Source organism: Vanessa tameamea, chromosome 19 (assembly GCF_037043105.1).
Source record: "Vanessa tameamea isolate UH-Manoa-2023 chromosome 19, ilVanTame1 primary haplotype, whole genome shotgun sequence".
Lineage (NCBI taxonomy): Eukaryota > Metazoa > Arthropoda > Insecta > Lepidoptera > Nymphalidae > Vanessa > Vanessa tameamea.
In genome coordinates, this window is record NC_087327.1 from 1,806,871 (window position 1) to 1,823,961 (window position 17,091).

The 17,091-nt window shown below is 31.9% G+C and overlaps 1 protein-coding gene across 1 annotated transcript in view; it reads left to right on the top strand.

Annotated features, from left to right (window-relative positions):
- The first annotated feature begins 219 nt into the window (after positions 1 to 219).
- The window catches only part of LOC113397070 (hemicentin-2), a 218,328-nt gene continuing 201,456 nt past the window's right edge, over positions 220 to 17,091 (top strand). The window contains exon 1 of the mRNA XM_026635220.2: positions 220 to 520. Coding sequence (XP_026491005.1) covers positions 430 to 520 — 91 coding nt within the window. The 5' untranslated portion in view covers positions 220 to 429. The remainder of the gene's footprint in view (positions 521 to 17,091) is intronic.

The window sequence follows — 17,091 nt, forward strand, 5'->3', positions numbered from 1 at the left end:
ATACTCTTCAGCCGGTTATTCTTTTAAAGAGATTGCAAAGAGGATGTATAAAATGGGTGTTTTTTTTTCATTTGTCCCGTGAATGATAAAATGTATCGTACGTATAACAATTATTATGTTTTATTATATTAATTTTCTCATTTTCTTTTGTTCCAGATGCCTTGAAGTGTGAAATGACTTCTTATTAGAGATAACAGAATGAATAACAATAAATAAGAACCTTACGATATAAATTGACAAGCGTTACATAACCTGTGACGCGGGATAATAAAATCAGTGTTGGAAAACTGTAATGGCGACCGCGCTTCGAACATTACAGTGATGGCGATTTTGCTCTAACCCACGAAACACTGGCAAAATATTATGTGTGATTCTGGCACACGTGATAGCCATAAATCGAGATAGTGGTAGTGTATGTGATGTGATGTGATGATTGAGATCATCATGCCGCTGGCGTTGTGTCGGTTTATCGCGTCTGCTGCGATCCTCGGTGTTGCCGTCGCGACGACTGCTAGGAACGGTAAGATGAATTATTCATTTAATAGTTTTTAGTCTAGTGAATGAGATAATGATGATTTTCTTTTGTTTATTTTTTAGACATGCAAACAAGATTAAACCTAATTTACAAAGAAAGGCAGGCTTATTAAATATATGATAAACGTCCGTACATATAATAAGTAAGAAACATTTGAAAAAGATAGTTCATTGAAGGAACACATATATAATGTAATAATATATTAATACTAAAATTACGTTGAAAAACTTGCTGAAAAGCATCCGAAAAAGCCGTCATTCGTGACATCAAGTTAATGTCGCCGACGGCCTAAGATAAACGGGCGAAACACACTAACCCGATGTTTTGTGAGTCATTACCCACAGATCGTTCCAAGCATAAGACATTGCAAACCAAAATGGTACCAATTGCAAGTGGCTAAGTATCAAAAGTGAGAAAATTTCGCATCAATGAACCGGACTTTATTGTAAATCTCACCCGAGACAGTCACCATAAAATCTCGTAGCTTCCTTTCTAATTCAACTCATGGCTTGTGAAGTTCCACGGTCGAATCGTTATGGCTAAATGAAAATGTTTCCTTTATAAAATCCCGATAACGTTGGCTTATATGAATGTAGAGCGAATTTAACTTGGTCTTATTTTTGTATACTATTAACATAACATTTATTTCGTTCAACGATTTATTTATTTTAAATAATTTATTTTCGTAACCTATACTGAAATATATATGCAAAAGTAATTTTGTCTGTCTGTTACGCCTTCACGATCAAACCGCTGAACCGATGAAGCGCTCGATGAAATTTGGTATGCAAGAACTCCAAGGAACGACAAAGGACTTTTTTATTCCCAACACCTGACAATCGATCCCTAAAATGCGAAGCTGCGGTTAACAACTATTATTATATGTATGACTACTAAAATTTTTTGTCAATAATAGTAGCTTCGAAACGAAATACTGTTGATACTATAGAATAAATCCGTATCATAAATCTCTGTCCTCGATTCTTGATAATTCTCAGAACCACGACTTTCTACGCTGTTTAGAAAAATACTGCATCCATTAAACCTCCTTTATTCCACTTTTTGCCTCATTATTTTAATTTACTGTATAAAAAAAAACATATGAGTGTGTTTGTTTAAATTAAGAATTACGGTACAATATAATTTATTTTTACAGTTCGTTCAGAACTAGGTAAGACTATAAATCTTAAGTTACCTAATTTATTTTTATTACTTAACATAAAATGTTCCGTAAAAGGTGAATTCAAGGTCTAAGTGAAATCCACTGTTAGTTAACCTTAGGCCTACAATAAATACGCTATTGCCTAAAACCTTATTGAAGATGATGAGGGCAATGTGCTAGTTTTTTTTTTTAACTTTTGACATAAATATAGCATTTTCCTTACAATTTCAGAAGTTTGTCAAACATTTTTCTATATTTGAATTTGGTGACTTAATTTTTATAATGAAAAGACATTTACACACTTTATATTATTTTTTTTCATTTATTGGCACCGGTAACCGAGAAGCCTTCTGGAAACCGGCTGTCTTGGTATGGGCATGTTATGCGGAGGAATGAGGACCATGTTGTGAGAAAAGTTTTGAGAATGGATGTGGATGGATATAGAGGTAGGGGAAGACCCAAGAAACGATGGATGGATTGTGTGAAAGACGATATGGTTAGAAAGAATGTTACTTGTGAGATGACGTCCGACAGAGAAGTATGGAAGAAGAAGACATGCTGCGCCGACCCCAAATAAAATTGGGATAAGGGTAGCAGGATGATGATATTTATTTTGACCAACGTTTGAGATATTACGTTATGAAATTGGTGATTTATGTCGTATGTATAGTTGCAATTTTTTATAATCAATAAACCCGTCTTTGACTTGAAAATACTTTGATAGAAATTACATATAGAAACGGTGTACGAAAACTTGACCTTGAATTTTCACTCAGGGCGCCTATACAAGACATGTCCTTTGAATTAAATATTTTAGTATTATCTTATCATTCCTTGCTCAAATAGCTTTTAAGCTTCTTTAAGACAGCAATTAATTATTGTAAAATAAAAAACTTTAAATGAATACTATGAAAACGAACTTTATTCATAATGTGATTAGACGTTAATTAAATTGACTCAGTCGACGTAATCACTTGTTTTATTTCTTAAAACAATTGAATTTTGTAAACGTTAATCCATGTCTGAATATTTTAATGGTGAAAAATCAAGTAATGAAATTCCCTAAGTATGCTTGAGAACCAACTGTCCCTAAAGAAAGTACCTGGATACCAATAAACTGATCACAAGCAATCCTTGGAGACGCCAATGATTTATACAAATATTCTCAACCGAAACCACCAACAAATGTTTTACTACATCTAATTTCTTCATCTCTGAATTTAAATCTATCTTCCAATTTTAAAAAGCAAAGCGTTCCCAAGAGCGCCGTGTCGCTGATGAGCGCTTGAATCGCTGTTTTGCATGCTGCCGTCCCAGGCGACGCGCTTTCATCTCTTACGCTGATACGGTGTTGTTCCATTTGCATTGTAAATTATACGCTGTATCGAATGAAATATAATCAAGATCAAAGCGAGACTAATGAGAAATTAAAACACATTTTCTTTCTTTACAAACAAACTTTTGTTTGATTTCGTTTATCTAACGTCGAGGACTTATACTGATAAAATAAAATAAATAAATAAGTGCCTTACCATCTAGTCGGTCTTCATACAATGTCTAAAGAAAATAAACACATAATTTTCATTTATTACACTAAAGGGTATTTTTTTTTTTTTTTAAATCATAATTATATTGAAGTAGGTTCAAATATCTTACTCGTAATATTTTATAATAAGTCAAGTCGAAGTGACTTATTGAATAAATCAAGACGAAGTGTTTTTATTAATCAAAATAAAGCACTTTTGAATCGTCATTTTACAAAACTATATTAAGTGAATATACCACCGGTTTGGAATGTAGATTCTACCGAGAAAAATTGACAAGAAGCACGGTAGTTACTCTTTTCCATCATTTAAAATACAAAGTTACGTCAGTTACATACCGACTACGATTATTCACTCCAAAATTAATTTTAATTAACCAACTACTACTGTAAGTTTAAATTCTCGTTTTATTATTAAAATTCGTCAAGTAATCCTGAGCTTAATAATTTTTTTAATGAATATTAAGCGCGAAATGTTCTGATAACGTACCTTATGTGAGACAGAGAATAATGAAAAGTTATTTTACAAATACAGACGTCGTGCATTAATGACAAGCTCGGATTAAAAGTGTTCAAGCCGTCATTAATAAGACAGTATTAAATAACGTTCAATAATTGCAAGACTTTATGAATGCAGGATTTTATTTGAAATTCGAAATATCATTTATAATATAAAATTTTAATCCGCTGCATAAAAAGTTTTAAATATATGTATACGTTGAAATGTATTGTGTTTTTATATATTATATAATATTGTTTTTACTTTGTATTAAGATCATAAGTCAGATATGGTTTCGGTGACATTGAGTGGATCCTCATCCTAAGATCGCAGGTTGAAATCTGAGAAATCTTACTGAATTGAAATATACATTTAAGTTTATAATTCATCTCGCTGGGGCGATGAAAGATTGAATCGAGTATTTACAGTACTCACTTGGTGGTAGGACTTTGTGCAAGCCCGTCTGAGTGGGTACCATCCGTTTATCAGATATTCTGCCGCTAAGCAGCGATACTTGGTATTGTTGTGTTTCAGTCTGAAGGGTGAGTGAGCCAGTGTAACTATAGGCACAAAGAACATAACATCTTAGTTCCAAAGGTTGGTGGCACATTGGCGAATTAAGGGATGGAAAATATTTCTAACAGCGCTAATGTATTTGGCGGTGGTGACCACTTAACATCAAGTGGCCCATTTGCCGGTACGCCTACCTATTACATTAAAAAAAAAAATCGTTATTTGAGCGCAGACTTTAAATATGTACATATATCGATTACCACCTGAGATCAATTTAAATTTGAAATGGCAGTTGTTCTGACAGTTTACATTGTCATTTTGTAATTAGGCAATTGTTTTTTTGTTTATTATTATTTCGCAAAAAATAAATATATCTGAAGATATCGGTAAGACAGCTTCAGTCAATAACGATATGGAGGATATTAAGGTTGATTAGCGTGGATGAAAGTCATATGTGTAAATTAACGAATATTTGGTTGGGTAGAAACCGGATGTAACCGGTTATATTTCATCCTTTGTCGATTTAAGTATATTTCTGATTCATTAATCCCAGGAATCACATAACAAATATACGTATATACGCCAATATAAATATTGTAAAATCTTTAGTCTAGGTGATTTTTATTCTATTTTCTTGTCAGCGTTTGTTTATAACTGGCGTGAAATGTGCATTGATTGAACTGTAACTGTGTTCTATATTTCAAATTGACGTGATATGTATTCAACATTTCTTTAACTTGATAGGTCAGGTGTTGAGTTATTTAATATCAAGAACTTACCTTATACTGTACTGGTTAGACAACAAAAAACACTCAGGCTAAAAGAAACTCACTGATATGCATTATCTGTACTAATATTATAAATACGAAAGTATCTCGGTCTGTCTGTTGGTCTTTCAAAGCCAAAACACTGAACCGAATTAGATAATATTTTTTGGTATGAAGCTTGCACGTCATGCCTAACTACTGAAGACTAACTCCTCAAACGCAAACGAAGCTGCGGGCGACGATTATATTTTTTATAAACAATCGTTTTATTTCTTTTTATATGACTTGAACGTGATCGTTTCAACAAATATACTTAAAAGCGTAAACTTTTATAGTAACTTTTAGTATCCAATCGTTTCTTAATAACGTATTGAATTTTAAAATGAATATGTGTTTAACCTTAATGTTATAAAGATGTATGTTATAATAATAATAATAATGAATTAAGGAATAAGCGTATCTAAATAAAAAACTACTATTTTTATATTAATAAATAAAATAAAATAAAAAACGAATTAAATATTAATAATAAAAAAATAACAATTAAAAAAAAGGAAAACACAATCATAATATAGAAACTAGGTATATAAACTAGGTACCGTTGGTTGCCTGGAAGAGATCGCTATGTAGCGATAAGGTCGCCAAAATTGTACGCCTCTTTTATTAAGGCTGGATCTGTGTTGTATATATTTATTTTCTCTGTGTAGTGTACAATAAAAGATTAAAATAAATTAAAGTAAAGTAAAGTACATAAAATATGTAGATGCGAGAATACCAAGTAGCTGGAACGTGTGAAATTTCCGGGAGTGTGGACATCCTGAGGAAAAATGCATTTTTCTGCTTATAAATAGAGTGGAGTCATAGCCCATCACACATTTACAGACTCACCTTACTACAAACATTATATATCAAATAAAGTATATTTAAAGGCAGTTTTCTTTAAATTTTATTGCTCGTTATATATTTACACTGCAAGATACTGTTAAAACTGGAGTTAGTATAATCTCAAAGTAGCTTAATGTGCAGTCGGAGTTAGTTTAATGTTTTAAATTAATTTATTCATGGTACGTAAAATATTGTTTAATTTTCACTAGCTTCAATGTATTCACTATGCACATATTACACGATCAACAACTTTAACTAAGGGAAAGTCCATTAAAAATTTTAATGAGTTTTCAATCACAGTGACAGATTTCGTATCTCCGGATAAGTTTTGGAGCTTATATAACGTGACTCGTAGATATAACATATCAACTCAGTCGCCAGTGGCTTCGTCGCGTTTTTGGGGGCGATCGTCAGGTACTAGGCAAAAAAAGTAGCCTTTGGCCTCCATTGGAGTTTAAGCTTGCTTTATACCGAATGACGACCTCCGTGGTCGAGTTTTCATGGGTACGCCACTCCAAGGTCCCGGTTCGATTCCCGGCCGAGTCGATGTAGAAAAAGTTCATTAGTTTTCTATGTTGTCTTGGGTCTGGGTGTTTGTGGTACCGTTTTTCGGATTTTCCATAACACATCTGCTTTAGCTACTTACATTGGGATCAGAGTAATGTATGTGATGTTGTCCAATGTTTATTTATTTATTATTTATTAAATTGAATTTCGTTAAACTCTTTAGAGTATGCGTTACTATCGAACAATTTATTGTACATTTTATAAGTATAGCTTGTTTAGGGGTAGAAAATATGACGAGTGGGTAGTACCTACATTTTTTTATTATTTATTCTACAGCAAACCTGTACTATCTAGTAATTTTGTATTTTGGTTTAAAGGTTGAGTGAGGCATTATAACTACAGGAATTAGGAACATAACTTCTAAGCTCCTAAGGTTTGTTAAGGACACGATGTAAGACGGTGCAATGATTAATATTTTTTACAGCGCCAATTATATTGGACAGAATGTGGTCATCACATACTATCTGGTGTTGTTTTTCAATCCTTTTACTAATCTAAACTGTGAAAGTAACTCGGTCTGCCTGTCTGTTTATCTATTGCTCTTTCACGGCTTAACCACAAAACTAAATTTGACGAAATTAGATATGAAGCAATTTGCTTAATCCCTAAAATGTGAGCGATATCATCAAGTATGACCAATACATCAAATTAAAAAAAAAATTAATCATCCAATTTACTTCTAAGGTAAGAAAAATATACCAATACAGCAAAAATAAGATATGCAAAAGGGTCCGTTTTTATTTCACAAATTATAACGGATAAATGACGGGATGAAATGAAAACAACGATCGGGCTGAATTGCTATTCTGGGACCTTGGAAGCCTTCGTATATTTAATGTGAGTTCGTATTGCTATCTTATGTAATATAATATACGTTCGAGTTCTTCATTTAGCGTAATTTTTTTTTTGTGAATATAACAATCCGTGAATATTCCACAATTGGGCAGAGGCCTCTTTTTATCGGGGTTAAGACATGGAGCTTTTTCCATAACGTTGCTCCAGTTCAGCTTACGTACATTACTCGTGTAAGCCCGTCTGGTTACCACACATTCGACATATATTCTACCACCAAACAGCAATACTCATAGCAGCCAGCATAACGGGTACAAGGAATATAACATCTTATTTCCCAAGGGTGGTGGGGTTTTGGTAATATGAGGAAACAATTTCAATGAGCAGTGGTGGCAAATATGCCAGTTCGCCTACCTGAATTATATAAAAAAAAATAGTTATATTATAAAAGCGAATGTTTAAATGCTTGAAACGAATGTCCGAATTCTAATTAAACGAGGCATAGAAATCGATTATTTTGTTCAAAACAACAATGTATTTATTTTATTAATGTTCAATTGTTTTTTATTCTAAAACTGAATTTCATTGGATAGAATACGTGCATGTTAAAATCACCAAGTATAATATAAGTGAGTATGTTTCATTTTACATACAAAATGTTTCTTCTTTCCGTGAAGAAAAACATCGTGAGGAAACCTGTCTGTCGGATGAAATTCTGTCACTTGTGTTGAACAAATCATAATAAAGATTATTATATTATCGTGATATCTAAAGATAATGAATATGAATAGATATGCATTTAAAATTTCTTTCTATTTTGTATGTATTTGTCAAATTTATAATATTTATAATTGAACGCAATTAAGTTATTTTTTTTTATCTCTCTAATTTGGCCAAAAAATTACGTTATGTTGGTTCCAAAACAGCCAACACGTTTAATTCAAATACAGCAAAAACGTTGATCATATCATGGAATATTGAATACTTTTTTGGGCGAGTTATAACTAATATTATTTTGAATACGTAAATGTGTTTCATTGTTTATATCGCCAATGTTTCAATTGATTATTGCGAGCACTAATGCCGTACGGATATATTTATTTATTAAATAATAATAAGCTGGATATGTATATTTAAATATATGTACCTATGAGTTAACTCTTACGTGATTTTGAAAAATCGAAGCATATGCAACGTCACTTATAAAGCTACGGTCACACTTATGCTAATAAATAACTGTCTATTAATAATAAAGTTTTGTTTTATTATATAGGTAGGAGAATGAGCAAATGGCCATATGATGGTTAGTGGACCCACCGCCTATAGACAATGGCGCTGTAAGAAATATTTACCATTGCTTACATCACCAATGCGCCACCAACTTTGGGAACTAAGATGTTATGTCCCTTGTGCCTGTAATTACACTGACTCACTCACCCTTCAAGCTGGAACACACCAATATTGAGTGTTTAGCTGTAGAATATCTGATGTGTGGGTGGTACCTACTCAGACGGGCTTGCACAAAGCCCTATCACAAAGAACTTACTTTAACTTACTTTTCTGTTGTTAATAGTTCTGTTTTCTGTTAAACTACGGTAATATTTATTTAAGAAATCTTTAAATATTTTAAGACGTCGTCAGTTTAAATTTAGAACAACCATAATATTCAAAACATGATCGTGACGATGTAAAGTGTGGATTGTAATTATTTCACTTTTTTGTCGTTAATTCTCTCGCGTGTTCAGCTTGAAATTTCTTTACCTTAGCATGTCGCGTAAGTTTATGGTAAAGTAATTAATTCTTGCACATTTGCATTCAGACAAACGAAACGTTAGCTTAAAGAGAAATATAACGAAATGCGCTTAGTGATTAAGGTTTTTATTTGTTAATCGTAAACTTGATGGTACGGTTTTGTGCAAGTGCAATAGACCAGTAGTAATTATAAACATAAGGAATGCTTAGGATTCGTTCCAAAATCATTGGCTTCGTAACATATGGTTATTTCTTACAGTAAACCAAGCCTTTAATTCACAAAACAGGTAGTTCATTTACCTGTATGACTTTTTTTACCTAAAGAAAAAAATATTTTTATCACGTTTGCCATAATGGTTGAAAATTTTCCTTTATAAAATTCCGCTTAAAATAAAATGTTACTAATAACGGAATTTCTTCGCTACATTCAGCGTTGAATTCTAGGAAAATAGGTATGCCGTTAGACCCTAGAATAAGTCAAAGTCATTATTTAAGCGAATATCAAGACAATAACACTTTAGATAAAACAGTTTGTTTGTTTAAAACATTTCCATCGTTGGTACCTAAATACGTAATTGTGGTTATTTCTGAACGTTAAATCTAAATTAGTTTTAGTGTAAAGTAATGGGCGGTACAGGGGAATCTTGTAAATGCTCGCCTGAAAATATATTAGGGAAATGGCAATATTACTGTTAGGCGTTCTGGAACTAGAATTGTTTCATTAATTCTTTAGAATTACGTTTGTACGCCCGATTCGTAAAGCGATAATTCATTTATTAACATTTATGTTAATAATTAAAAGAAGGAGATCAATTATTAGTTAGAAATTTATTTAATTCAATAATACAACTTACAAAGCATTCATTATGAATTCAAGGTCAAATCGTTTTTATCAAATCGATTGATCTGACATGGAGACTGTCAATATAATCTATGTAGTTATACATCCAATATTGATAAGTTTATTTATTTTAAGGAAGGTGATAATTATGTGCCATGTAGATATTTACAGGTAAGTCTTAACATTACTAGTGACAAAATTATGTTTGGACTAGTGTTTTTTAACAAAACGCACCGTTACATTATTTTATAGAATTTCATGTACGTTCTATACGTATGGTTACTAGACTATCACCTAAAATCTGATCTTTTGTCTGTACGTAAGTTTATATCACCTTTTATTGTTTCGTTCAAATTATTAAATTTTAATTAATGTAGGAAAAACCATTAATGAGGAAAAATAATCATAATAACATAAAAAATAATACAGGTTTCACCTTCATAAATAGAAGATTGAAAATTTAATTCAAAGTTTGATACCGAAGTTCTTATATGAAGACAAATTGCCTACGTAGCAGTAACGACAAAAGTTTATCGCGTATCTTTGAACTGTATTCATTTCTCCATGCATGCGAGAATTCATTCAAGTGTTCCATGCACCCAAGAGACTTCGTGACTTGTTCTAACGTTGGTTTCCAATAGCCGAAGTGTCGAAATTTTATCTTGAATTGGAATTGTATTTGTGGATTTCATTTTTCGATGATCTTTTTGTAAAGTAAATCCCAATGCTTAACAGATACCTCTTTGCCCTTTGATGAGAAATTTTGGATGTTATACCACGCTGGTCAAGGTTTCGTTGTGAAGCTGCATTGCTTGATAATACAAGTAACGGAACTTCATGTTGGTCTTTTCTTCAATGCCTAGCTCAAGATCAAGTAGCCAACAATTATTTAAACGCAACTAGCTCTGTGTTATTTGCCATGGCTTGCAATTACACCGTAAACATATTACACGTAGTTTTTAGTCTCGTGGAATCCCATTTGTGAGAGCATCTTTTGAACCGTCAAACATCGAAACTACAAGTATTAGCATATTTCTGGTTCTGGTGAGCCTTTATAATCAGACGCAAAGGACAAATCATATCAGTTTCCAAGGTTACCAGCCCAATAACAGTGTTAAAAATGGTTTTTTTTCTGAATTGTGTATTAGTGTTGGTCCCATTCTATTTGACAGCACCATAGCCGGTAAAAGGGGGTTTCCCATGTTCGGCTCAGTGGGATGAGTATCCCAAGCATGAACGTCAAGAAAGAACCTTAGGTTAATATTTTATTGGAATGGTAGTTAATTATGATCACTACACATTAGCAGGAAGCAATTTTCGGTCTGGAACTGATTTGGCCGCCTACCATGTTTAAACAAATAAAAAATCGTCATAAAAAATATTTATTCTAAATAATTTATGGCGCAAAAAATTATATGTTTTTGCAGGTAACAAATAAAAGCATAATATCTCATTTATAAGATCAAAAATAGTAGCAACGCAAACAGTACTATCGTTTTTGCTAGGATAGATTTTAAAGAATCAACTTTTTTGGTCTCAGATCTTAATGATCCTTCTTAGTTTTCGATAAAATATCGGACTCGACAATGGACAAAGTCTCAGCTCAGTAAAAACGTCTTTCTCACTTTGTTCGCTTACAACTTTATACTTTAGAAGTTGAGATAGATAAGTCGGATTGCGCTTCTATTTATATATGAAAATAATTTATACCATAAGGTATAATATTTCCAATGATTAAATATAATACATAAATTTTAAATACATATATTAAACTTATGTAAATACTTTATTTTCTTCTGTACACTTAATTCTGGAAAAAAAGAACTTCGAATTATTATCTACGTATTTTCACTGTTAAACGAGTGTGGTAATTTAATAGGTTAAGACCTCATATTCAGGTCCCTATTTTCCCAACGGCCTTCTTATTTGAAATTATAAAAAATATATATATATATTTTTATCTTAAACCTAGATTGACTGGCAACAAACACGATAAAGCAGTCATTATAAGAAGGTATGACTTGGAAAACAATTTTCATTACAGTTGTGTAGGTAACTCACGCAGCTCCAACGACTCCTTTATCCTGATTCATAAATATGCAATTTCCGAAGGTAGATTCAGAAGCACCAAGTTTTATAGAAGCGATAGATTTATAAAACAGCGTATAAATCACCATCTAGAGAGTACGGCTTGATTTATCTGCAGTTTTGAAAGAAGGGACCGGGGAAGCCTATTGCAACGCAATTTTGTGGTATAAATCATGGAAGAACTGGCGTAGCTGATAATCTCGAGGCCGCGTCTCTCGCGAAAAAGACAAATTTTCGCTTGGTTGATGTAAAAACTTTTCGAGATTAGAATGATTGTTTACCTTATATATTCGAGAAGTGAGATTGGCCGATGCCTCGTGACTGTATCTATAAATATATATTCCATTATATACTTTTCTCGGGAACACCGTTCTTGTTTTTAGTTTATTACGTGATCTTGTTTATGTTGCGTTTATAGCTGTACAGAAACCTCTATGTTACCGTGTTCCGAAGTTACGATGTTCGCTTTACTGTTTCAATAATAGATGCGGTTTTCTGACGTTACTATGCTAGTAGCTCTGTCTTTGCTTCTTGATTGTTTGAATTAGGTATATTGTAATTAATGTCTTTATATATATAAATTAATCTATACATAATATCATGAAATTGGAGTGTCTGTTTGTAATATTAAAATAACCCATTTTTACTAAATGCATATGTACTCGTACGTATACACGGTACATATACCAAAATAACACGTTTTACAATTTTTGTCTGTCTGTCTGTTTGTTCGGGCTAATCTCTGGAACGGCTGAACCGATTTCGACAGGACTTTTACTAGCAGATAGCGGATGTAATAAGGAGTAACTTAGGCTACTTTTATTTTAGAATTATATATAGAATCAAAATAAAATCACGCTACAGTATCCAAATAACTTAAATTCAAACAACGCGCACGAAGACGTGGGCACAACTATTTTCTTTATATAATATATAAAGGGCGTATAGCCCTTTTCGTCTATTTTTAGGTAGTCAGCAAATATTATATGAATTTTTTACTTTTTATTCGGTTCACCGAAAATTTTATTTTAATATCACGAGATCACCCTTAAATTCAAATGATGATTCTTAAATATTTTACTCCCAAATATTTATGTACATACATTTTGTACTTTAATCATATTTTGATGAGTTACTTTTTTTTTTTAATGTTAGAGGTGGCAAACGAGCAGGAGGCATATATATGCATTACCCGATGAAATGATTTCTCCTCAAGCAGTTATGTCGTATAACAATACCTTAAAATATATCAAAGAAACATTATATGGAATTATTGTTTGTACCAGACTCATAACTGACTTTTAAAATCAAATCTAAGAGTCAGGTAAAACAGTAATTTTTCTTGAAAAATTGCACGGTTTCAAGAGAATAAAATTGGATGCCACCAGGGATGTAGCTCCGAGCGTTTTCCAGAAACAAGTTATATTAATGAAACTTCAAGTTCTTTCATAGTCACTCATAAGATATATTTAAGAGTACTTATATTGTAATACTGTTTTTATAATTACATTAAATTTATAATAAATGAAAACATATATTTTTTCATAGATTCACTTCGTTCGTATTTCATATTCGATTTTAATAACATTCACCGAATTATTTTCAACAGTAAGTCTTAATGTGAAATAAAATATTTTAAATAAAATTAATCCCTTAAAAGTACTTTTCATCATCGGCTTTCCCGTTATTTATTACAAGAAAAATTCATGAAATGCAAATTGTAAATATGAATCATTCATCAAACATTATATATAATTTCATAAAATACGATTTACACAGATAATACCATGTATAATTTTAAAATAATACTAGCAATGCCCCATATTAATTAAGAGATTACTAAGGTTCCTATTTACCCCTCCCTTTAAGCTTATCACTTGTGTTAGGAGTGAGTACGACAATAGCCCAACGGGTCAGGATCGATCCTGCGACTTCTACATCGCTAGGCGACCCGTAAACCATTGCACTATTCACGCTCTATGTATATAATGTCAATCTTAATAAAAAAATCAAATATATGTCAATTCGATTCTATAACAATGATATATGATATATTTTATAAAGTCTAATAATAAGACATATTTAAAAGCAATAGCAGTAAGGTAATGGTAGGGCTTTGTGCAAAGCCCGTTTGGGTACCACGCAGTCATCATACATTCTTCCGACAAACAGCAGAACCTGTTGGTGTTTGATAGATGAGTGAGTCGTCGTAACTCATGCACTAGGTACATTACATCGAAGAGATTGGTTATGTAAAACCAGAATATATTGAAAACGTTACTGTGCCTTATGTCGCTTAGGTACTTGAGACCTTTCAAAATCAGTCAGGGCGACATTATCAAAGTAATTATTACATTTTGTATAAATATGGTAATTATTCGAGCCGTGCCGCTTTTCTTCATTAAACCCGTCGATTAAAAATATAACAGTGCAAAACAAGCTTTTATAATTTGCTTACAGCTCAGAGACGTCAGTTAACTTTAACGCCAATTAAATATTTTTGCAAAACGATTTTTGAAACGAGATCAATCTTATTTAGACTCTTAAGCTCTAGTCCGATCTCGAGATGTCAGATTTCGAGCTTCGTTAATAATACGAGTCCGAATGACATATTTGTTTTTTTATTGATCTACACAAACTTGTGCATTTGATGATTATGATATGTTCGTTCCATATAATTTATCAAGAGTCTAGTCTAGTCTAAGTATCCATCGAAGTTTGAGTCTCAGTAACGCTCTGCATTTCAAAGAAATGCTCTATAAACAATGTCAAAGCTGGTAAGTCATTATTATATAAGTTTGGTTTAAAAATATAATAATGAAATCATTCTGACATTTGGTCATAAATTTGATCTGAATAAAGATGGTCGACATCTTTATGAGCGAAGTTTTCAGCTGACTCTTACCAACTCGATGCATGAAAATATCGGATGAATCTATATCCGACTTGGCAAATACTTGGCAAACACTCGGCAAACAGATTCCGTATTAGGTTTGAATCGAGAAAATAAAAAGGCATACCTTCTTAATGTACGAAAAATAAAGTTTTTTTATTACATTTTTGTTTCCAATGTTTAAGATTACCGTTTGTAACCCTTCCGAAGAAAAACTTTACATGTTTGTAAATATGTCTCGACTATTCATTGGTTTTTAAATTGTATCACAGAGCCAGTGTTCTATCACGCATGCATCTTAACCGATGATTGAATTTCATATGCTTAATTTGTGTAAATAATTCATCTCGTATTCTCCGGTGTAGGAAAACATCTCGAGAAAACCTGAACGTGTCTAATTTAAATCAAAGACAACCCACAAATTAATAAGGATTTAACAAATATCCATGAAATATAAGTAATTCTATCCCAATCATAGTAGGATTAAAGACAAATAAATAACTTTAGTTCAAGTGGTTTTCTTTAAAATATCGTTAAGTTGTTTTCAGAGCTTTGGAATTAACATTGAACTGCTTAAATGTATTAAGTCGTTTAGTGGAAAAGTGTGAAAATCATATGGAATATATAATTGTATGGTTTGTTCACCTTTAGTAATTATTCCATCGGGATAAGTTATCATATAACGATATGAAGTACAATAGTACTGTATTTATTGCGACAAACATCTATAATATAAGGGTATTGTTTTACTGGATATTATTCAGTAATAATCAGTGATATATTATGCTGGCCGTAACTGACTTGGAGGCAAAAACACGACCAATAAACTTTGAATCCATTTATTATTTACCATTTCCGGAAACTATATAGCGTTCCTTATTCAAATATTGCTATCTAATTGGTGTAGTGGATAGCTTATCCATATTATAACGGATTCGGGTTTGAATCTTGAGTCAAACAAATAAAATATATTTACTAAACATCAGCAGATTTTCGCTGGAATTGGAGCTCGTGACCGACGTGACCCATTCTGACTTAATTCATTTTTTTTTGTTTCATATAAGAAATTTTCAAAAACAGTACTACACTCTCGTTCTTCAGAAAGAACAGGATTTTGTGCCCTATAAAATATTTTGCGTAGGTTGTCTTCGTTAGGAGTCGGTTAGTAGGATATCACAGTCGTCGTCAAACATATTTACTATAGATATTAAACATTTATTATTGTTGATTTTTTTTTAATTTAGCATAAAGTATGATCCTTTACAATAATCCTACTAAAATCCTATTTCCTTATTTTATTAATTCTTAAGATCACGGAACAGAAATCACAATAATAAAATAACAAAGATACATAATATCAACATCATAATAATTGTATTTTTTTTATAAGTGATTACAACGAGTATCAAATATTAAATTATTTTAAATGTAAAATTATTTGAAAGGAAAAGTTTGTATGTTTGGGAAGTTTGTTATTCAATTACGCTAAAACAACTCGATGTTTTTGATGAAAAATGAAACAGAGATAGCTTATACCCTCACTAAACACATAGGTTACTAACAATCCGCACACACAAGGGCGAAGCCGCTGACGGAAGCTAGAAATAAAATACTCATAACACGCGAACGAAATCGTGGCTAAGTGCTCCTATTATTTTAATTGCATATGTTTAAAGAAATATTATAACAGGTTGCGACGATATTTCCCGTGTTCAATTACTATGATTTAATTTCTCAACCAATCTCTAACCTAACCGCACTAGCTACGTTTTTCTAAGTACATTAGCTATTAAAATCAAATAAACATTAATCAAGGAGGCTTTTGCTCTTTAACAATTAAGAAGATTAAATGAAATCAAAATATACTTTACTGAAGTAGTTCTTACGAGCTCTTGCGCAAAGATCATACTAAACGGATAGACGGTTTCGTAATATTAATTCGCCAAAGCAGAACCAGTAATAGTCATAACTCAGTCTCAGTCCTTCGACAATCAAACTTATTATTATATGAGCTATATATAATTAAATATTTATATATGTTACCGTAAAGTTGTAAATAAATCTATATTAAAATATATCTCAAGACATTGTGACCGAAGAATTGTTAATAATAATAAGGTTTTAGTTTATTTAGATAAGTGGTTTTACGATTTATATACGAACACAAATACAAACTGTTATTGACAATTCTTCGTCAGAATTTCGACTAAATTTTTATCAGCCCGCCCTGAGGTTTGAATCCAGAACCTTGGGA